At 59.2% G+C, this 21,633-nt stretch overlaps 1 protein-coding gene across 1 annotated transcript; it reads right to left on the reverse strand.

The window, feature by feature from the left end:
- Nucleotides 1–480: 480 nt before the first annotated feature.
- Nucleotides 481–21,407, reverse strand: STRA6 (signaling receptor and transporter of retinol STRA6). Its single transcript, XM_045531878.1, has 18 exons — nt 21,246–21,407; nt 17,505–17,571; nt 17,099–17,184; nt 15,820–15,959; nt 15,450–15,473; nt 15,092–15,258; nt 13,632–13,748; nt 11,400–11,476; nt 11,134–11,210; nt 10,797–10,858; nt 9,075–9,237; nt 5,853–5,928; nt 4,779–4,912; nt 3,528–3,645; nt 3,348–3,449; nt 2,442–2,605; nt 1,923–2,075; nt 481–1,314 (listed from the first exon to the last, which is right to left on the reverse strand). Exons 1-18 carry the CDS (start codon nt 21,347–21,349, stop codon nt 1,145–1,147), a joined length of 2,001 nt encoding a protein of 666 aa, XP_045387834.1. The 5' UTR covers nt 21,350–21,407; the 3' UTR covers nt 481–1,144.
- Nucleotides 21,408–21,633: the final 226 nt, after the last annotated feature.

Here is a 21,633-nt window from a genome sequence, read left to right on the forward strand (position 1 = left end):
AGTGAGGGCAGGAACCTGGGTGTAGGGCAGGGGGTTGTTGGGCTCCACTGATTGTGCAGATGTTTCTCAAGGCCCCACTGGCCCCGCTGTGGAGTGGCCACATCTTCCCACCCTCTGTAGCCCCCAGCCCCTCGGTGGACCCCACACCCAGGGCATCTTCCTCATTAGCACATCCCCCACCTCTACCAAGCCCCCAGCAGGGGAAGGGACTCCAATCTGTCTCAGCCTCCTCTTCTCCTCTGCACCCTCGGTCTGCTCCTGTTAGGACATCCACGCTGCTCAGGGTGGCATCATAGGACCCTCAGTCTCTTCTCCACCCAGAGGGATGCAGCTGTGTGTTCTCTGCCCTCCACCCGTGCCCAGCCCAGCATGTGACCGGAATACCCCGAGCTCACCCGGGCCCCACGAACGCACAGTATTGGCTTGCTGACAGTGCTGTGGGGGTCCCCTGCGTACCCCTCCCCTATAAGGAGGACTGTCTGTCAGGAACAAGTTTATTACAGGGAACACACTAACCTCTTTCATAATAGCTACAGGCACAAAAACTACAAAAATATCTGGCTCTCAAGTGTGGGCAGCTCGGTGTGGGGCCTGGCTTGAGTCATGGCTTGGGCTGCCTTGCGGGCCAGAGTTCCAGGAGCCTCCCAGCCCCATCCCGGAGAAGACGGGAAGCTCAGAGAGAGAGGAAGAGGCACGGCTGGCTCCCCGGCATGAAGGGCAAGGCTGAGCTGAGGCTGAGCCGGAATGCAAGGCAGCCCTGCCTTGAATCACCAACCCCGTCCAATCCAGAGAAGGCTTCAGAGAGGCTCTGCAAGGCTGGTGGCAGAGCCAGGGTGGGGAGGGGCCTGGATGTGGCGGCCCCAGCTCCATTGGCTCCTGCCCCAAGGGCCTAATGCACCCATTGCTTTCTCCAGGGCTCCGGCTGGCTCCCCCACAGCCAAGGGGCAGAGCAGAGGCCCCTGAGGCTCAGAGAGCAGACAGACGTCCACCCAACCGTGGTGATCCCAGGGGACCTGTGGCAGAGCTGTGCTCAGTGGAGGGGCTACTGTGGCTGGGGCGGTGCTGGGAGAGCCAGGGAGGGTGCAGGGTGGTGAACGGGACTGTGCCACAGCACAGAAGGGCAGGTGGGTTGGCCTCCCTGCCCTCAGGCCTGGGTGCCATTGGCCTGGGCACCTGGCCGGGCTGTCTTCCGGAAGGCCTGCAGGGCGGGGTTGTGCAGCAGCGTGTAGGCCAGGCCCCAGCGGGCCCTGCCACAGCTGGCCCTGGGCCCTGCTCCCTTGGCTATGGGGTCCTTTGTTTGCAGCAGCTGCATTCCTGAGAGGAAGAGACCTTCTGTGAGTCACTCAACAAACACCCAGCCAATCCTCGCCAGTCCCCAGCCCAGAGCAGAGGATCTGAAAATCCCATGCATAGTGAGGGTGGTTAGCCTGGCGTTCCAGGTGCCGGCTCAGAGTGGGAAGTTGGGAGACTCCTCTGTGGGGTGCTTGTAAAGGCTTGGGATGTCACCTTGCAGGTGGCAGACAGAAGAGGGAGGGATGAGGTCTATGGCGGGACTGGAAGCTGGCCTGGAGCTGGCTTAGTGTCCCTGCCTACTACACACTTCCCAGGCAGCAGAGAAGGAGGAGGTCATACTCCCCGCAGGGAGAGGTGAGGGTTGTGGAGTTGGCCTGGGGCGGTGGTGGGCATGCCAGAGCCCCTTAGCAAGGCAGCCGTTTCACTCCACGTGTGTGCACACATACGGCGTGTGCTCCTACCATGGAAAACATTACCCAGAGACTGGACTGGGAGGGCGACCACAGGCCGCCAACGGAGAGAGGCAGTGAGAATTTTCCTGGCGCTCACTGTGCATCGGGGGTGCACGCCTCCTTCCTGGGAGAGGCTGGGTAGGCTTGGTTCCCCCCATCCCCACAAGGAGGGCACACCTTCTTCCTCTCCCGGCCTGAGGCTGTCCTGGGGGGCTGGCGGGGTCCAGGGCCGGGGGCTCCGTGCTCGCAGGAGCAGGGTGCAGAAGGCTGTCACGGCTGGATGCGACTGGCTGACTTCGATCTTCAAGAAGTTGCGGTATGTGTGGTAGCCTGGGGTGCGGCGGGGGATGGCAGCGCTGAGGGCAGAGGGGCCACCAGCAGACCAGAGGCTCCCAGACACCCCCCGACACACACGCAGGGAGTGTGCGGGCACACCCTGCAGCCAAGCATGTGGACACGCTGGGCACGCGGCACACACGCTGCACACGGGCACACGCGGACCTGCGAGCACACGCCGCACCTGGTGCACATGCCGCAGAGCCTCGCGAAGCACAGTGCAGGGGTGCGAGGCGGCACGTGCTCACAGACATCTTCGTGACCTAGTCGGCACACGGACCTGGGCGGGGCAGACCCCTCCCTCACCACTAGGGCAGCCTGAGCAACCCCTCAGCCCCCAGCCCTGCTCAGGGACCTTACCGGGGTCAAAAGTGGCGGCTCTCGGGGGCAGCAGGCTGAGGTCTGCCTGGCCGAGGTGGACAGCGTTGTAGAGGGCAGAGAGGAACACTCGCCAGGCGGCCACCACGGCACCCACCAGCACGTTGACCGGGAAGAGAAGAAAGGTGGCCGCGTAGAGTGCGTGCCTGGGGTGGGGACAGAGGAAAGGCTGAGGCAGGACCCCTCCACCCCGATCCCCTCCCTAGGGTCAGGGTCAGGCCCAGATGCCCAGAGCAGCTGTGCATTTACTGAGTGCCTACTGTTTATCGGGTGTGCCTTCTGTGCACCGCACCCTTTGCTGGCTGGGACTTCTCTCTCTCAACCCGCCACCCTGGGAGACAGGTGGTGTGACCCTTTTCTACAGAAGGGAAACTGAGGCCCAGAGAGATTGGGAGACTTGGCCAAGGCTGTCTAGCTACTCAGTAGCATATTTGGGATTGAAGTCCAAGTCCACTTGGGTCTTTCTGTGAGCCAGGTATCCCCCACCTCCCTCTTCCGGTCCCCTGTCCACTAACTCCAAGTCTCTCCCAGGGCCAAGGTTCTCCCAGAGCCTTGCCATCTGTCATGGAACCTCCTTCCTGCAAAGCAGAGAGGCATGAGGTTTGGAGGGGACTGAGGATCCGGGGAGAGCAGCACCAATTCCCGAAGCCGGAAAGGTTCATAGGGGTATTTCTGACCCCATGACAGGTATATAGAGAGGTATTTGGAGTAGGCTGGGCCATTGTCCCTCTTCTCTGTGGGTAAGGCAAGCTTTCTACGGTCTTCTGGGATCCAAGATAGACAAAGGGGAGAGATGGTAATGGAGGAAGAAAGGCACAGAAAGGGAGAGACACCGAAGGAGAGGAGGCTGAGGGCCCGAGGGAGCCACAAGCCCAGGGGCCACCTCACCGGTGGGTCAGCTCTGGGCGTCCGTGATGAGTCTCCAGGAAGACCCAGTGGGCTGCCACATTCTGCAGGGTCACAGCCAGGGCCAAAGTCAGCCAGAAGGGCCTGCGGGTGGGGTGGGGAGGTGGTCTCTGTTAGCAACCCTCCGGGAATGGGCCCCAGAGCCCTCCTTGCCTCACTCACCATGAGGACTCCAGAAATCGTAGAAGCAGGAGGTTCCTGCCGTGGAGCACAGGCACAAACACCAGGAAGGCGAGGGCTGTGGTCCCCAGGAAGAAGATGATCTGCTGCACCAGGAGCCCTGCCGGGGGGTGGAGAGGCAGAGGGACAGATGTCAGGTCCTGTGGGAGCCATGGCCCACTCCTGCCACCACCAGGAATTCAAGGACTTTGGAATTGGGCAGATCTGATTTCAGATCCCTGCTCTGCCACTGCCTAGCTGTGCCGCCTTCAGCAAGTTACTTTACCTCTCTGAGCCTCGGTCTCTTCTGTAAAATGGGGATAGTAGTCCCTACCTCAGAGGGCTGTTATGAGGATCCCATAAGATAATGTCTGTGGAAACTCTTTGAGAACCACAAAGTGCTTTACAAATGTGATTAATATTTTGCCCCAGTTGCTCCATTCTTGGGGATAAGACCACATTTTAGACAAACGTTTGCATTCCTATGATCCAGAGCCTGGCATATGGTAGGTGCCCAGGGTTGTCTACTGCAATAATCTGGCCAACTAATTATACGGGATAATGTGTACAAAGGGGCTTGGGAGGCACAGGATACATAGAGTCTACCAAGAAGAGAAACTGTGACTTTCAGTCCTAGTAATTCCTCCACTCCTTTATCATTCTTCTCCACCAGCAAGGTGTGAACCGAAGGGACCGAAGTGGGGGAATCAGGCCCTTGGATTTGCAACCCTGGCCCAGCCCCGCGTCATAGTGCTTTGTCTTCGCAGTGCCCAACTTGGGATTTGAAACTCAGGGCGGGCAGGGGTCCTAGAAGGTTATTTGGTTCAGCTTTCTCAGGGCAGGACCCCTTTGCAGATGCCAACAATGTCTGAAGAACTCTGCTTGCATAGCCCCAGCGAAAGGGATCTCACCACCTTTTGAGGTGGCCCATTGTGGCACAGCCCTTCCTTACATGGGCAGGAGTGGTCCACCCGAACTTGCCACTTCCAGACCTGGGTCCACCCTTCATGTAAACAGCTGGTGGCACCCAGGGTTCATCTTCATGTGAAGGGTACCCACTTCCTGAGGGGCTTCTGCACCCCTGCCCCAACCTGAGCAGCTTCCTGAGGGCGGGGAAGGCAGGGTGGGTCGCTTCTCTTGGTCTTGCCCCAGAGCCTGCCCAGCACAGGCAAACACTCAGGGGCAGCCAGGACCTGCTGAGTGCCCTTCCCCTCCCCGCTGGGCCCAGCAGGATGTGGGGACAGGGGAGCTCACCAAGGCAGGTGAAGGCAGTCTGGTAGGCGCTGAAGCTCATCCAACAGAATATGGCTTGGCGGGAGGGGTGGGGGCTCTGGGGTGGGGAACCCAGGTCCAGGGCAGCCCCTCGGTGCAGAGCTCGAAGGTTGGCCCTGGGGTGGGAGCAAGGGAGGCAGGGACCTCAGGGAGAAATACACATTCCCTAAATTCCTGCTCTGGGCCAGCCTCCAGCCGGACTTCCTATTTAATTACATGCCATGGCCATCGGCAGGGAAGCCAGAGCTGCGGAGCCCAGAGGAGGTCACTAACCCAACTTGGGAGTCAGGGGAGGGCTTCCTGGAAGAGGTGACATCTGGGCAGAGTCTGAAAGAGTGAATAAGGGAGACACAACCAGGCAGAAGGCTCAACCTGAGCCAAGTCAGGAAAGTGGGAGACCACAGTGAGGGTGGAGGTGATGTGCAACTCAGCCACAGGGTGGGCGACAAAGCATGTAGGAGCTGGGGGCCTTGGATGCCAGGACAAGTAGTGCCGGCCCTGTGGGAAAAGGTCCCTGGACAGGTGGTCTGAGGCCTGGCGAAGGCACAGGGCATATGGGCCTGTTCTCCGGCACTGGTGAGTGCCCAGACCTCCCCTCCCACCCACCCGCTCCATCTGCCCGGAATCCCCAAAAAAGGGCAAGCGAGGCGGCATGGCATTCGACACCCACCAATGCTCTCTAGTGCCCCATGGCTGCCTCTGACCCCTCTCGCATGAGGCCCACGCCAGCCTCTGCTCTCGCCCACGTGTCCCATCTCCTGCTTCTTCTTCCCTTCCCAGGCACACACAGGCTGCCTTCACACCCCTTGTCAGAGGGCAGGCTGCACACGCTGCCCCAGGTCACCTGTGCCTTGTGTCACTCACGCTCACAGACAGGAAGACCCGAGGGCAGCCCCGGTCCCACCTTCTCCTTCCACCGCAGCACAGCCAAACTCAGGGGTCTTCAGTGGCAGTCTGCCCTCCCTCCAGCCCCAGGCTTCCCCACGGGCACTGCTAGTCGGGGGTCCTGCAGGCCGTCCCCCACTCTGCACTGGTGGGTCAGAGCCTGCCACTAACCTGTGTGCTGCCAGCGAGCGGACCAGGACCAGGACGGTGAGTGAGCAGGACAAGACCAAGGCTGAGACGTAGCAAACTGGAGGGCAGAGGGAACAAAGGGGAAGGTCAGGCCTTGAGGGTCTCCCGGGGTCCTCTGAGCCGGCGCCAGGGTGGTGCCTCTGGGGGAGTGACCCCCTGTGCCACACCCACTCTGAGTGGCGCCGTCTTGGCCACACCCCCAGTTCTCAGATCCCGTGTAAGTTGATGACTTTGGCCACCCCATCCTTCCCAGTGATATATGGTGGCCAAGATGGAAGAGGTCAGCTCTGAGTCTGTAGACCTGGCCCTCACTCCGGTGCTGCGGCTTCCACTGCTGTGGGCCCCAGCGGGAGACCCCGTCTGACCTGGCGTCTGCCTCCAGCTCCACCGCCCCTCGGCCACATGGCCTTCAGGAGGGCACTCCAGCTCCGCTTTGCTCGTGAATGTACCACAGGGCACGCTGCAGTGTTGTCATCTCCCAGGGTAACAGGAGGCTCAGAGACAGGGCTTTCCCCAGCCGGCCACACTGCCAGGAGTGACGCAGTGGGTGTGCAGCCATTTCCCAGCAGATCCACAATGAGCCCGGTGCCTGCACCCTGGTCTGGTCCGTCAGCCCAGGGAAGTGTCCCTGGTGCCTGTGTCCCTGGTGTCTGCGTCCCCGGTGTCTGCGTCCCCACCAGGAACTCGGAAGCGGGGAGAGCAAACACACAGGGACAAGGCAAGCTCTCAGGCGCTAGAGCAGGATCACCTGGAGCTGCTCAAACTCCCCATCACACCCCAATTACGTCAGAATCTTTGTGGGCGGCACCCAGCCCTGGCTTTGCAAAAGCAAGGCCGGGATTCCAGCCTGCACCCAGGGCCGAGAACACCGCTCAGGGGCTTTCCGAAGGCAGAAACTTCATGACTTATTTCCGTCAGCAACAGATTAAAATTAATCTGTCAACAACACTGAGTGGTGGTGCTCAAACTGCCTGCATCAGAGTCACCAGGGGACTGTGCAGCCGTAGGTGCAGGGCCCCACCCTCGGAGTTTCCGATTTGGTAGGTCTGGTGTGGGGCTTGAACGCTAGGAATTTCAAGGTTACCAGGTGGTTCCCAGGTGCAGCCAGGGCCTAGAACAGCCTACAGAAACCTGGGGCCTCCCTGCCTGTCCTGGCTCCCTCCTCCAGCGCCCTCGCAGGGGCACGTCTATGGAAAGTAGGGTTGGGAGAAAGCACTGCACAGGCATAGCCCCAGCCTGCTGCACTGCCCCTCCTGGAGCCACCTCGGCTACAGCGAAGGTGCATTCTGGGCCATTTGCCGTCAGGAGGAGCCTGCTGGCTGAGCTGGGCCAGGGGAGTGACAGGCTAACACAGGGTGAAGGGTTAGCAAGCGCCCCTGGCATTCGATCTCAGTCTGTCCACCTCTTGCCTCTCTCTCCCTCCACTGGCTCCAAACATGGGTCCCTCCAAACCCTGGCACTGTACAATCTCCTTCCTTTGGTGCCTTGGGATCCTACACATGCTCCTTCTGGGCCCTGCTTTGGGGATTGATCTGTCTCTCCTTTCCTGATTGAGGGACTCAAGGACAAGGGTACCTTTTTCACTTATAGCACCCATCTTGCAGGTAGGAAAACTGAGGTCAGGAAAGGTGAAGTGGCTTGCCCAAGGCCACTCAGCTTGCCAGTGATGGAGCGGAGGCTCTAATCGAGTCTGCCTGAGTCAGAGTCTGAGCTTTCTGTGAATCATGCCAAGCTTATGGTCCAGTGCCAGGTGGCAGCCCTAAAGGAAGCTGTCAGAGCTGAGAAGACACTAGCTCCCTAGGCTAAGAATAGACCAAAGGACTCCCAGACTCCAGGCCTAGACTGCTGAGTGGCTTCGGGCAGATCTCTAACCCTCTTGGGCCTCAGTTTTCTCATTGCAAACCAGGAGAGTAAAACGCTGCTCTGTTTGGCCCCTGCATCCAGGAAGATCCAAAGCAGGAGAATTTTGAGCAGGAAACTGCACGGTATGATGACAAACATAAGGTGAGATGCATAAAAGCAGTGCGTCCATTGCCCTGGATGTGTCACTTCTTGCCCCTGAGCTTCAATTTTCTGCTTTGTGAGGTGGGATCAGTGATGCTGACCTAACAAGGCTGCCGTAAGTGAGGGTCCGAGCTTGGACTGTGCTGACCTGGGCCATGTCTACTCCTGCCTGTGACCCAGGTTGCAGCCAGCTTAGAGAATCTCCCAGGAGACGTCATTTTCAGTCCACCTAGAACTTGTCACCTGTCCAGCAGCAGTTCCAGGGCAGCCTCCAGTGTGAGAGCTGAGGTGCTCAGGAAGGTCAGGGAAGGAGGCCGCCACCCCACTCCCTGCCCCCGTCCCACATTGCCAGCATTCCCAGGTCTGCAGGACGAGGACTATGTTATTGGTCAGGAAGAGCTGTAGAGCAGCCACACCTCCACCTGCAACGCAGGCTGCCTGAGCGCCGACCTTCACATGTTACCAGCCTGGGCCTCCAAGTCAGCCGAGGGTGCAGCCCCAGAACTGAGCACCAGGCTTTGTCTCAGGTGGTGGAGAGAGCCCAGCCCAGGCTTCAGGAGTCCAGCGTCCTCTTGTCTCCACTCAGCCCTGCTGGATGGCCTCAGGCAGACCCTCCCCACCTGTCAACTAGGGGCACTTCTCGGTCCCCTCCACGGGGCTGACGGGGGGGGGGTGGCCTGGGAGGTGGGGTAGGTAGGTGGCTGCAGACGGCATCAGACCCCAGAAGGCAAGGTGGGGTGGCTGCCTGGCCTGGAGGCTCATCCACAGGGGAGAAGGAGCAAGGAGACGCACGAAAGACAGGGACGGGCAAGGGAAAGTGTGCCCCCCGCCCACCGCAGCCCCTGCCCTGAGGATCAGCTCAGAGAGGCTGGCCCACTGCCTCGTTTGCTCCTTCCCCCCACCCCAGCTCCCCCACCCCATGGCCTTCATTGCCTCCACACCTGGAGAGCTGGGCGAAGACACTGGGGGTGGGGGCGGGAGAGGCACAGGAACTGACAAGGAGCAGGGGCCACTGAGGTGGTCCCTTTGGGTTTCATGGAAGCTCCAGCTGCCCCTACTTGGAGATGAGGCCATCAAGACCCAGAGAGGGGAAGAATGTGTCCCAGGGCCCCAGCGTGTCGGTGCAGGCTGGGGCGCAGCGCAGGGGTCTCCTGGCTTGTGTCCCCACTGTGGCCCTCAGGGGCTCCCGGGAGGCCTCACCTTCCAGAGCCCACAGATAGTGCTTCACCAGCTCCACCACCTCCTGCCTGTCCTCTGAGAGCACGATCCCAAAGCCGGCCAGCAGGTAGGAGACGTCCGTGGTGACCCCCGCCCTCACCTTCTGGATGGTGGGGACCACGCCCACCAACAGCAGCAGGGCCACCTGGAAGAGCCCCACAGTGAGAGTGCCAGGGCCTGGCCGAGCTCACACCGGCACTCCCACCCCAGGAGAAGTGTCTTCTGTGCTAACAGGGGAGACCTCGGGGGACAATCTGGCCACACGTGGGCTGCAGCCACATGCCCACTGCCCACCCGGGGGGCCTTACGCCTCCAAACAGCCTGTCACAGACAGGTGCAATGATGGCCTAATAGGCCATGCATAGGCCTTCAAGCATTGCAACTGTATACAGTTGTCCCTGTATCCAGTGGAAAAAACCCACAATAAACAACAATAACAACAAAGAATAATTCAAATATAAACAATACAGCATAACAACTATTTACACAGGCCAGGCAAGGTGGCTCACGCCTGTAATCCTAGCACTCTGGGAGGCCGAGGCAGGTGGATCGCTCGAGGTCAGGAGTTCGAGACCAGCCTGAGCAAGAGCGAGACCCCGTCTCTACTAAAAATAGAAAGAAATTATCTGGCCAACTAAAAATATATATAGAAAAAATTAGCCGGGCATGGTGGCGCATGCCTGTAGTCCCAGCTACTGGGGAGGCTGAGGCAGTAGGATTGCTTAAGCCCAGGAGTTTGAGGTTGCTGTGAGCTAGGCTGATGCCACGGCACTCACTCTAGCCCAGGCAACACAGCAAGACTGTGTATCAAAAAAAAAAAAAAAAAAAAAAAAAAAACTATTTACACGGCATTTCCATCGTTTGAGGTATTTTAAGTACTCTAGAGATGGTTTAACGTATATGGGAGGATGTGTGTCATTATAAGCAAATACTGCACCATTGTATATCAGGGACTTGAGCGTCCGTGGATTTTGGTATCTGTGCAGGTCCTGGAAGCATTCCCTACGGACACCGAGGGACAAGTGTCTCTACGTCTCCATCCATCCATCCATCCATCCATCCATCTATCTATCTGTCGTCTATCTAAACGTCAGAGTATAAAATTCCCAATTTTTCCATGATGGAGAAAGCAAATGAGGACAAGAATTAAAGCTAGACAGACTGGATTCAAATGGCGGCTGCCCTGAGACACTGACTGTGTAGGAACTTGGCCAAGTCAAATTCACCTCTCTGAGCCTCAGTTTCCCCATCTATAAAATGGAGAAAATCATTCCTACCTCCCAGAATTTTGATTTTTTTTTTCCTGGATGTGGTGGGGGTGAGTTTGTCAAACATGTCAGCTCACTGTATCTTCCCAGCTACTCAAAGAGGAGAGTGATCCTATTTATTTCCTCCATTTCATAGATGAACTGACAGGTACGGAGAGGTTGAATAACTTGCCCAAGGTCACTTAGGAGGTGAATAATGGAACCAGGATTAAAATCCATGTGCATGGGGATTCTAAAACTCTCACTCTGAGTCACTATGAGTCCAACAGGAATTGACGCCACCCACCCGTGGGGGCAGGCTGGCGTTCCCCCCACAACCAGAGCAGCCGGCCAGGATTGTGCCATTTGGAGAGCGGAGTTGGGGCTGAGCTGTTCCAGGCTTGGGGACTGAGGGCAGGGGTCCAGTGGCAGATGGCACTACATGTGCAAGACATACCTGGTAAATGGCCGTCCCTGTCAGGGTGGCAGAAAGCACCAGCTTCAGGGGGAGGCGGAACCCTGCAGTCCCCAGAAGAAGGGGCGTGGTGAACAGCACAGCACCAGCCAGGCCCGGGAGTCCCCATCCCTCCCAAGGGGCCCAGGAAAAGGGCCAGGGCTCACAGGACTCTGGACCACCAGGGCCAGGCCAGGGTTTTCCCCTTGTCCTGAGCTGGCAGTTGTCCCTCCCGATGACAAGGATTCTGGGGAGCAGGAGCCAGCCCTCCACTGCAGCTGCTCTGTGCAAGGGAGGGTGAGGTCACCCGTCACTCTTGGCCTCGGCGCCCCACCCTTACCTCTCTGTGGGGTGTAGATGCACTGTCGGAGGCAGGCCCAGGCCTGGGACAGGAAGCCATGCTTGGGGGAGTGGGAGCTGTAGAAAGACCCAGGCGGGCAGTGGGGGCCTCAGGAGAAGCCCCTCCCCCAGGGCAAGCCCCTGAGTCACTTGCCTAAGGTCACTTCTCACCTCTGCCTCTGCCCTGCTGCCCAGTGCCGGCCTCCCACACATACCTGCTAACCAGCCCTGTGCCCCGGCGTGCCCAGGCTGTGCCTGGGACCTCACCTCCTCTCCAGAGTCTTCCGGCGAAGGAGAGTCCTCAGGTATTCCTCAGAGTCGCCGCTCTGCAGCCCCTGTGAGACCTGCAATTGGACAGCAGATGAGACCTGCTCGAGCCGTCCCCGGGGCTCTGGCTCAGGGTCCTGGAGTATCCCCCAAGTAGGTGCCCCATAAAATCCTCTTGGCTGCGGTGGTGGCATGGGTGTGAGGCGGCTGACCTGTGGAGATGAGGTCCGCTCCCCTCAAAGCTGCCCTTTTCTCTTCCACAAATACAAGGCCAGTCAGTCTCCTATGGAAGGACCCTCAGTGCCGGGAAGTTCTCCCTAAAATCTATCTCCAACTCTCTCCTGCTTTGCCCAGTCACATCCCGTCACTGCTTTTCTTCCATCCCTCAGGCCCCTGCTAGCTGAGAATGGGGTGAAGGGGAACCTATGTCCCATGGGCACATCCCTGACCAGGACACAGGATGGGGTCATTCCAGGTCAGGCCCCCCAAGGGGCCTGCTCCTGCTGCTACTCAAGGGAGATCACAAGGTGGCCGGATTTGCCTAAGCCACATTCCAGGCCTTAAGCTGCCCACAAAGTGGCAGAGGCCCATGGGAGGATGGGGTGAGCCCCTGACTAGTGTCACCTGTTGCCACGGCAACCCTGGGATCCAGGGCAGGAGTGGGTCGGCTCAAAGCCTGATGGGGTCCTTGAGGCTTAAACCTCTTTGACCGAAGTCCAAAGAGGATTTTGTTCCTCTCGAGACTCAGGAGGAGAGGCGAGTGCGGTGGGAGGGTGAGGCAGAGGAAGTCCTGGCAGGGGAGGTAATGGGACTCAGCGAGGTACTGCGTGTCCCTGGGGAGCCGCGCCCCTCCTCTGGGCCAGCCATAAACACAAGGGGACCATGATTCCCCAGGAGGACTGTGAGCATCCAGGCAGGAGGGACAAGGCCCCAGAAGCCAGCTGCGTACCACGAGAGAGCCACACCAAGAGTCAGTGGCCTGCTCAGTCCACAGGAGCCTGTCGGGGACGCAGGGCTGCCCCTTGGGAACCTGAGCACCCCGGCCTCTCCTCTCCTCACTCTCCATCCCCCTCGGGCTGCGGAGCGGCACACACCCATGCTGGGCATTGCCCCAGAGCACCCCACCTCCCTGCTGTCGGCCTAGGTGCCTCCCGTCAACCCTTCCCTCACCACCCTGTCTGGAGAGGAACTCAGCCCTTTGACCTCCGCATCCTCAGCCTTTCCTGAGTCTGTCCCCCTTCCCTGCTGAGAGCCTGGGGCAGTTTTCCTCCCCTCCCGCCTGCGCCTGTGCTCCCAGGGCATTCAGAGGAGCCCGCTGTGTTTGCATTGCACTGTCTGCATTCCCGTTGCTGCATCCATGTCTGCCACCTCCCCCGACCTCCTGCAGGTCACACCCAGGTCAGTCAGCTCTGACTCCACAGCACCGGCACCGAGCCCAGGGCCTGACACAGCGTAGGTGCATGGAAGGCTTTGTAGTAAGATCGCAATGTCTTTTAAGAATCCTCTCTTACTATGATGTATCTGTCTGTCCATCCATCCATCCATTCATTCCTCCATCCATCCATCTATCCGAAAATTCAAAAACATTTGCTAAGTATTATTGTGGGCTAAGAACTGCCCAGTGCTGCAAACACAGACGTGAACAAAGCAGACAAGACCCATCTCTGCCCTTTCCTCATGCTCCTTCCTGTACCAACACTGCCTTCTAGTCCCTCCCCACTCCAGATCCTCCCTGGCCTTCAGACCTCACTGAAGTCTACCTCCTCCAGGAAGCCTTCCCAGACCGCCCCTTTATTTGATGTTACTCAACCGTATCCAACCCAGAGTTGACTCATGATGCAGTTCTGCCCTGGGTGCTCCCTGCATCTCAGCATGTGCAGAGCTCTGACTAGGCACAAGGTTCCAGGCCCGTCTCATTTCTCCGTCTGGGTCCTCCATTTCAAGAACAGAGCTGGGATGTTCCTGTCTCCTGACCCGGTTCTCCTTTCAGTCCCTGCTGTTCATATGACCCAGTGCCTCAGGTGTCCTGGGAGCAAGTCAAGGGCCCAGTCCAGCCTCTACCTGGGGAGGGAGGACTGAGCAGTCACTCACTAACTCAGCAAACATTTTCTGAGCACCTGTTACGTGCTGGGCCCTACACCAAGCGTGGCCGTGGACACAGGACCACAGACGGGGTGAATTCAGGGTGCCTTGGGTGTGAGCAGGGGCCGCCCCAGCCCTGTGCCCCTTTACCTCAAAGCCTGTCCTACGGCTGAAGCTTCTCACCAGCTGCGCCGGGTACCAAAGGCTCAGGAATCCGAGGCCCAGAAGGAGAGGCAGGGAGGCCAGCAGGGAGTAGTACTTGTAGATCTGGACAGACAGATGGACAGACAGACCTACCTTCTGCCTTCCCCCCCCAACAGAGAACCGATCCATTTCCCTTCCCACCTCTCGCTGGGGCTCTGAGGACGGTCTCGGGGGCCATGAGAAGGCTTCTGATCTACGGTCCCCCAATCTGCCACCCTGCTCACCTCCCCTTCTCAGGCCCTGCAGAGGTGCTCACCCCTCCCCCAGGCTCCTGGACTCCCTGGGGTCTGAGAGGAGCCAAAGAGAGGAGGTCACGTGACCCCCTCCTGCCCACCCCCAGGGGCTGGAATGAGGCCGAAAAACGGAGGACACCACTTTCTATGTTCGTGGAGCGCTAGGACACAGGCTCTTGAAAACCAGACCAAAGCCTAGTTTTGTCCACACACAGTTTGCAACCTGGGCATTAGGGCAGTACATCCCCTACCTCCCAGGCCTGAGGCCCTCCTAGAGTCGGGCCCCTTATATATTCATTCACTGGTTAATTCAGCATGCTTTTATTGAGAGCTTGGTACGTGGCAGGTCCTAGGTGGTGACAAAGATCCACCAAGTCCTCCGTCTCAGAACAACCTCCTAACCTTCACCTCCACCCTGAGGGACTGGTGGTGTTATCACCTCCATTCACAGTTGGGGAAACTGAGTCTCAGAAAGGTGGCGCTGTTTCCTCAAGGCACTTAGCACCACCTGGCATTATTTTGATTGTTTATTGTGTTTCCCCTTCGGAATGACAGCTCTTGGGAGGCCAGGGGCTTCGTTTGTCTGTGTCACAACAGTAGTCCAGTGCCCGGAAATGTCCCTGGTACAAAGCATGTGCTTCAAATATGTTTGTTGAATGAATGAATGGGTGAGTGAATGAATGAAGTAGAGCTGCATTCAAACTCAGGTTGTCGGCTCCAAAGTCTCCTTGGGTTCTAGACTGGGTGGCTTCACCGCAGGTAAACTGGTCCTGAGGTTCTAGAATTCTCCTTTTAGCCCTCAGAGACCATCCCCCATCTCGGCACTGGCAGGCCTCCAGCCCACTCCGGCCTGAGTGAGGAGGGAAGTCTGGGGAAATTCTAACAGGGTGTTCGGGCTGCTTCCTCCTGCTCTGCCCACATCCCCCTCCCTGGCCCCTCCTAGACTAGAAGCTCCTGAGGGCAGGGCCCAGCTGCCTTGCCCCCTGCTGCTCCCAGAGAAGCTGGGCTTGCGGTGGGCGTGTGTTTGCAGGAGTGGGGTCCCGTGCGTGAGGGACGGTGCAGGGAGGGAAGGCGCAGGGAAGCCTGGCACGGAAACAGATGAAAGGAGCACACTGGTTTCAGCGGTTGCTCTCTGTGCCCCTCTGCCCTAGGCCATGGTGAGTCAGCAGTTACCTGGGGTGCCTGGGGACACTCTGCCCTCTGCCAGACCTGGACCCCAAGGTGGGCCCAGGACAGTGCGCTGCCGAGCAGGTGTGCGGCTCTGTGGCCAGCTGTGGCACAGGCGGCCAGCGGGTAGTAGAGGGCCGCGTAATAGAGCAGGCCCAGCATCTTCCAGGACCCTGGAAGGCGAAACAGGCAGAGACCCGTGCTGGGAGGACACACGTGGGGCCTGGGGTGAGCCCATCCCGGTCTTTCTCCCGTCTCCAGCTTCCAAGCCCCTCGGCAAGTTTAGCGGGCAAGAGCCCCGGGTTCAAAACCAGTCAAATCCAGACCCTGACTAGCATCAGCTCTGTGATCTTGGGCAAGTTACCTCTTAGAGTCTCAGTTTCCACATCTGTAAAATGGAAATAATCATAGCATGTTAGCAAGGCCAAAACGAAAAGCACACAGTGCTTAGCATGGTGCCTGAGCAAGTACTTAATAGATTAAACTACTACTTATTATTGTTCCCTTCTCTGACCCTCAGGTCCCTCCACTATAAAATGGGGCTAACACGTGTGCTTTGCAGAGTCATTGTGAAGACTGGGTGACCTACAGAGGTCATGCTGCCCGGCAGCGGCCCCTCCCATCGACAGCCTTTCTTGTTACCGTCACCTCCTTGAGCCAAGCTTAATACCCCAGGACCCCACCCCCCACTAGTCCCATCGAACGAGCTGCAAGGCCTTGGCCACACTGGGTACCTGGGCTGGGTGGCAAGGCGAGGCTCAGGAAGGGCAGCGGGTCCTTGTCAGGGAGCAGCAAACACAGGGAACTGAAGAGGACCACGAAGACGGCAGCAGGCACTGTCCGGGGCCTGTCCCCAGCCAAGAAATCCACAGGGCTGGACAGAAGCAGGGGCAGGGCAGGAGGGAGTCGCTCAGCCGTGCACCCTCATTACCCAGGCTATGTTCCATAAACCAAGGGGTACAGTCAGCCCCACTTTCCAGACGGGGAAACTGAGGCTCCTTCATTCATTCATTCGTTCCATAGATACTGTGGAGTGCCTCCTATCTACCATCTCTGGGCCCTGTGGCAAATGGACTCAGGACACACACAGTGGGAACAAGCCCTGGAAGCTCCAGGAAACAGCTGCCTCCACACTAATCAGTCTGTCTGTCTGGGCTGGCAAAACTTCAGAGAGCTCAGCGAGTCACAACATCCTTGTGCAACGGCCGCCGCCCTGGGCGGGGTGTGGACCCGGGGCAGAGGGTAGACAGCGGTCACGGCTGTCCCAGGCATCACCCCTCTGGGCTCAGGGCAGGCCACTCAGACCCTCTGCTTCTGCCTTCCAGCTTGAGCTCGTGCTCTGAGAGCTCCCTCTCGCTTCATCCTCCCCCAAGAACCCCCCACAGGCATGACAAGCGCTTTCCTGGGCCAACCAGAGACCCTAGGCTGGTGCCCCATAAAACCAGCATGGCAGGACCCTCCTGGGTGCACAGCCCAGGTCTGGGCTGTGAGGCTGTGTGTCCAGGGGTCCACCTACCACCTCCCCCAACCCTTTGGTCTCTACCCCACCAGGCTGCCCAGTCCCATTTCCTCAGGGCCATGCATGTCCCAGGCTTTGGTTCCAGCCATAGGGACCAGAGGTGAGTCCTCATAAATCTGCCTTTAAGCGTCAGGGTCAGATGACACCCTCAGGGAAAGGAGGGTCAGGATGGCATTGAGGTCACGGTCAGCCCAGACACTGAGGGCTGCCTGAGGCGTCTCAGCCTGGAGCTGGGTCCTGCTGGGCTGTTTCCCCGGGGGGTCTGGGCTGGAACCCTGTCTCCCCACGTCCTGCACCGCAGGAGCAGGTGGCCTGAGTGCATCCCTCCCCACCCTCTGCGGGTCCTGACCTAACCCTGGAGACGTGGGGGCGGTGGAGACAGCCCCCGGGCCGAGAGAGGTAGGGGAGTCCCTGAGGCCAGACCTGGCTTTCAGGTACCTAACGAATCGCCCGAGTGGCTCTCTAAGTGGGGATGCCCACGCCTCGGCACCAACCTGGGCAGGCCCAGCCTGCCGTGTCCACAGCCAGGCCGGAGCCGGCGGTGCCTCCCCAGCATGGCCAGCAGCAGCAGCACGAGGATCTGGGAGGAGAACACAGGAGAGGGCTTGGGCGCCCAGGCCTTCCCTGAGGGTCTGAGTCTGAGGGCTTGGACTCAGACGCCAGGACAAGCCCCACCTGCCCGGTGCACTCTCATGTGGCATCTTGGGGATGGTCAAGAGGTGACAGATGTCTGGGAGGTTGCACTTGGCCTGCATCCTGGTTTGGGTCCTGGAGAACTCCCAGATTCCTCCTCCCAGGGGCTCCCAGGGTCCCCTGTCACCAGGCCTAGCAGGAAATACAAGTCCCTGCGCCCAGGCTGGCAGCAGGTTGCAAGCCAGGCTGGGCTCAGGTTGGACTCACCGACAGCGAGGCAAGGCAGGCGTGAGGCAGGCCGGGTGGCACACTGAGGTGGCAGGAGGGCACTGCCCTGTAGAGCAAGCAAAAGCCAGCTCAGGCCTAGGTAGGGCCCCCCTGGGTGAGCAGGTGGGTCTGGGTTCCAAGGCTGTCTACAATGAGGCTCCACCTAACACTTCCCTCAACCCCCTGATCCCTCCTACCCAGGCCTGCCCAGTTCCACTTTCTCAGAGTCATTCTGGGGCCCTTGTGTCCCTATAGTGTGCCAGCCCCATGCCAAGCTCTGGGGTTAAAGGGCAAAGGAGACAGGAGGCTCCCAGGGGAAGCAGAGTGGGCCAGCTCGCTTGGCCTGAACACCTCTTTTTGCTCACCTAGATGCTTCCTATCCTCCAGGACCCACTTCATTCCTCCCCCTCCAGGAAGACTACCTGACTGCTCTGGCCTCACAGACCCCTTCTCAGAACTGTGGTTGAGCATATACCTGGGTCAAGCAATCAAGGGATTGGTATCTGAGACTGCTCTGTGACTGAAATGCTCTTCCCTGGTCCCCCTCTTTTCCTATTTCCCTCTCATGAAGAGCCTCCATGTACAGCTGGGCTGGTCGCACACTGCACAAGGATGACCCACCAAGGGAATGAATATGGTGTGAGATTCAGGCCACACTGCTCACCAAGCCCTACGCAGCTGAATGTACTTAAATGGGGGTCCTTTTCTAATTCTACAGAGGCTCCCTATGGCCTGGCAGAGGTCCTGCTCTTGCCTTGGCTGAGCACAGAAGAAGGCCCACTGTGGAGATGAGTGAGGACAATGAAGGCCTCAGTTTCCCTGGCTGGGTCATGTGACAGAGAAAGGAGGTTGGGCAAGAGCCCTGAGCGCAGGGCCGAACCTGGACCTGGGCGAGCAAGCAGGACTGGGTCCCCAGGGAGGAGTAGACCTCCAGATTTGCCCAGCTTGGCCTGGGAGTGCCAGAGGGAGGGTGGCAGTGTTATCAAGGCCAGGGAGGTCTGGTGACAAGGGCCAAAGACAGAGCCCCAAGCTGCAGCCAGGCCCTGCCTGCCCAGGAGGCTCAGTCGACCCACCTGGGTACCTTCCCGCTGTGTGGAAAAGAGGACCCACGGCTGCATCTTCCCTGGGAGCTCTGAGCCCTGGGACCCTCTGCTGGGCCAGCCCCGGCCCTCCTTGCTCTCTCTCAGGATATCCCAGAGGGTGAGCGCTGGGAAAGAAACCAGTCTCTTGGGCTTGTCCTTGGGGTGGAAGGGCAGAGCAAGTCTATTCTGTGGCGCTCCGTGGCCAGGGCAGAGCTGGCCTCCCCTGGAGCAGATCTGGGCTCACAGGTAGAGCAGGTGCCACACTGGGGGTCAGGTTCCCATTGTCTGGGCGGGCCCCACACTCCCCACTTCCAACTCTGAGGCCTCTCACCCCAGCATGTGCGGCTGGGTTTGGGCGCCTGCCGGGCCTTCTCAGCCTGCATCTCACATGACTGTCCTGCTCCGCCCTGTAGCCCTGGGCCCAGCCAGGGCAGGGACTCGGCAAACTGTCCCTGGAGCAGCTTGACCATGTTTCTGGGGGCCTCAGCCCAAACTAAGGGCTACCTCCACCCCAGGAGATGCCCTCCACAGCCCTGTCTGGGGGAAACTCTGGCCCTTTCTGTACCACTTGCAGTCCCCACCCGACCCTCAGCTCAGTGTATCCCTTTCATGAGCAAATGTTTGGTTGGACCCGTGTTTTGTGCCGTGGGACAGGCAGGATGGCACAGACACAAAACACGACACGGGGGACGGTGGCTCGATCCCAGGAGAGAGGCGCAAGCAGGTGCTCAAGGACTCAGAGAAGGGAGAGGAACTTTGGGCAGGAGGAGGTGGCATCTGATTTGAGCATCTCTGTAGACAGAAAAGGGGACAGGCAGCCGCATGGACAGGGAAGAGCGAGAGGAACCCGGGCAGCCGCAGACAGCAGGTGGGGCCGGGCAAGGCTCCCAGCCTCAGTGCAGCCTGGAGCTCAGGGAGCCCAGATTTCAGCAGGCGTGGGATGGGGGTCCTGGGAGGCCATTGAGTGTTCTGGATTTGAGGAAATTTCTGTGGCTGCATCCATCCTGGCCACTGTCGTCAGTGCCCACCCGCCCCAACTCCAGGCCGACGATGCGGGTGCGTGCTCAGGCACAGCGGGGAGCTTCAAACTCCTCAAAGCTTTGGTGCACCACGTCCCTCAGGTGTCTGACTCACAGAGGGAGAGGTGAGCCCAAGTTCAGCTCCTTGGGATTTCCCTGAGCTCCCAGCTTCCCACTCCCACCTTTGGGGCCAGTGGAATGGCAGGCAGCTCGCCTGGGTTTGGCTAAGTAAGTAGATTCAAACGAATCTCTTCATCCTCACAGGTGCCGTGCCCTGCAGTGGGAGAGGGGGGCTGCAAATTCTAGGTGCCACCCACGTTAGGGACAGCATTCCCCATCACCACGTCCCTGCCATGCACGCAACTGAGACCCTATCTAAACACCCCAGCTACAGAGCTGGCTGCTGGCACCTGGCCCCCAGCCAGAGTCCAGGCCCCGAGGCTCCAAGGTCACAGCTTCAGATTCGAGCCTTAGCCCAGGTTAGATCTCCGTCCTAACGGGGTTCCTGGCCCCTCCCCCCGCTCCCTCCCAGCCCATACATACACAGAGGGGACCCAGGAGCCCGCGGGCTCTCAAGGTCAGCCAGGGATGAGTGGGGCGCACACCCTTGCAGACAGCAGGCTGTTTTCCAGGGGGTCAGAACCCTGAGTCCTCCAAACAACAGCTCCTTCCCGCGGGCCTGGGTGGGGCCTCCATCCCTGCTGGGTGACCCAAGCCCCAGCCCCTGGGGAGGCACGCGAGAATTTTCCCTTCTCTAGTTTCGGGTTTTGATGGAGAACAGATGTGCACACATCTGGCTCAGCAACTCCCCAGCCTCACCTTTCCAGTTCCCCAAACCCTCAGACAGAGCAGGGAGGCAGGGGATGGGGCCTGGGCCAGGAGCGACGGGGGAGAACTGAGCTCTGGGTCCCACACATGCAAGGTGAATTGGCAGCAGGTCGGGGGCACAGAAAGGCCCGGCACCCCTGCCAGCGGGCCCAGACTAAACAAAGGTAGGAAGGGCCTGGGTGAAGCAGCCGTGGCTGGTCCTCAGGTCCTCACCCTCCCCTTGGCTGGCCCGAGCACACTTGCTAGAGAACAGCTCTCTCGGAGACTCTAAGACCGTCCAAAGACAACGAGGCGCATGTTTGCTCTCTGCCTTCTCCCCAGGCCTCCTTCCTCTGGTTCTCTCCCCTCCCGCACACCCCCAGGCCGCCCAGAGAACCCCAAGCCCCAGATGGTCACGATGGAGACCAGCAGCCCCTAGAAGGCAGCCCCCCTTCCCCCACCTCCCCCAGCCTTCCCCATCCTGGCTACGGGCCAGGATCACCCAGGCTACGACACCTCAGACCTTCCGGACCAAATCTGCAAGGATAAGGCCCAGGAATCTGTATCTTCAACACACCACACAAGTGCATTGTAAGTGACCAGCCTGGCCCATGTTCCCCTTCTCAAGCACCTTCACAGCAGGGCAAGGGGTCTTGTTCTCATGGAACAGATGTGGAGACTAAAGCCCAGAGAGGCTGTGACTTGCCCAGGGTCACACCGCAAATGAGTGGCAGAGCCAGTCTTAGCAGCCCTGCCCAGGATCTCCCTCCTGCATTGGTAACCCCTGCCACACCCCACTCTGGTGGCCGACAGAGCAGGCCCTCCACACTCACCCCTCCGGCTGGAGCTCCTCAGCCCCCGGGGCCTCGTCGATGTACCAGGAGTAGTCATCTGCCATCCCCGAGGAGCTCTGGTTCCCCGCAGCCTGGGACGACATTCTCGGTCCTTCTCCTTTGACCCCCAGATGAGAGGAAAAAAAGCCACTACAGATGTGAAAAGAGGCTTAAGAGAGGAAAAAAAGAAAGAAAACCCAAACAAAGAGACATTTTTTCTTTAATCCTAAAGGTTACTTTCTTGCCTTTAGCTCTCTGGGAAAAGCCCGTCTGGGATTGCGGTCCTGGGCAGGCTGGCACGGGAGGAGGGGAAGGGCCTCTCTGTCCCCTCCTGTCCCGTCCTGCCCTATCTCGCCTGGTCCTGCAGGGGTAGTTATCCTCTGCCTCG

The sequence above is a fragment of the Lemur catta genome, chromosome 1 (assembly GCF_020740605.2).
Source record: "Lemur catta isolate mLemCat1 chromosome 1, mLemCat1.pri, whole genome shotgun sequence".
NCBI lineage: Eukaryota > Metazoa > Chordata > Mammalia > Primates > Lemuridae > Lemur > Lemur catta.